Raw genomic sequence first — 491 nt, 5'->3', positions numbered from 1 at the left:
TTCGCCCAGCTCCAGCCCCGATGCTGAGGGCCCCATCGATCTGAGCAAGAAGCCGCGGCGGCGCGGCGGAGAGCAGAACGCAGCCACGTTGCTGCCGTTGGCCGACTACCACGAGTGCACGGCGTGCCGTCTCAGCTTTAACAGCCTGGACAGCTACTTGGCCCACAAGAAGTTCTCCTGCCCTGCCACCCCGCTGCAGCCCGGTGCCATGGAGCACCTCCAGAAGATCAAAGGGGCCGTGCCCAAGGGACACCGCGACGGCGACGGGGACAAAACGGCCCCAACTGGCACCGCCAAGGCTCTGCCACCCACCTACCCCGCAGTATCCGTGGGGGATTCGCGGTACCCTAAAGGTGCCAAAGGGCCGCTTTCTGTCTGCCCCTACTGCCCTCTTAACGGAACCATCAAGGGGGACCTCATTGAGCACTTCCGCCACGTCCATGGGCTCTTTGTGGCTGCGCATGGTCTCCCCGACACCCCACGGCCCGGGG

General features: G+C 65.4%; 1 protein-coding gene across 1 annotated transcript; it reads left to right on the top strand.

Annotated features, from left to right (window-relative positions):
- Positions 1 to 4: 4 nt before the first annotated feature.
- On the top strand, positions 5 to 487 carry LOC104916382 (zinc finger protein ZFPM1-like; the record flags this gene model as incomplete). The annotated part of the gene is made up of 1 exon (XM_010727425.1): positions 5 to 487. A coding segment is annotated over one exon (483 nt), but the record flags the coding sequence as incomplete, so codon positions are not given.
- Positions 488 to 491: the final 4 nt, after the last annotated feature.

This window comes from Meleagris gallopavo, unplaced genomic scaffold (genome assembly GCF_000146605.3).
Source record: "Meleagris gallopavo isolate NT-WF06-2002-E0010 breed Aviagen turkey brand Nicholas breeding stock unplaced genomic scaffold, Turkey_5.1 ChrUn_random_7180001889299, whole genome shotgun sequence".
Classification (NCBI taxonomy): domain Eukaryota; kingdom Metazoa; phylum Chordata; class Aves; order Galliformes; family Phasianidae; genus Meleagris; species Meleagris gallopavo.
The sequence above is the reverse complement of the archived record's forward strand: the minus strand, read 5'-3'. Positions and strand labels throughout refer to the sequence as shown.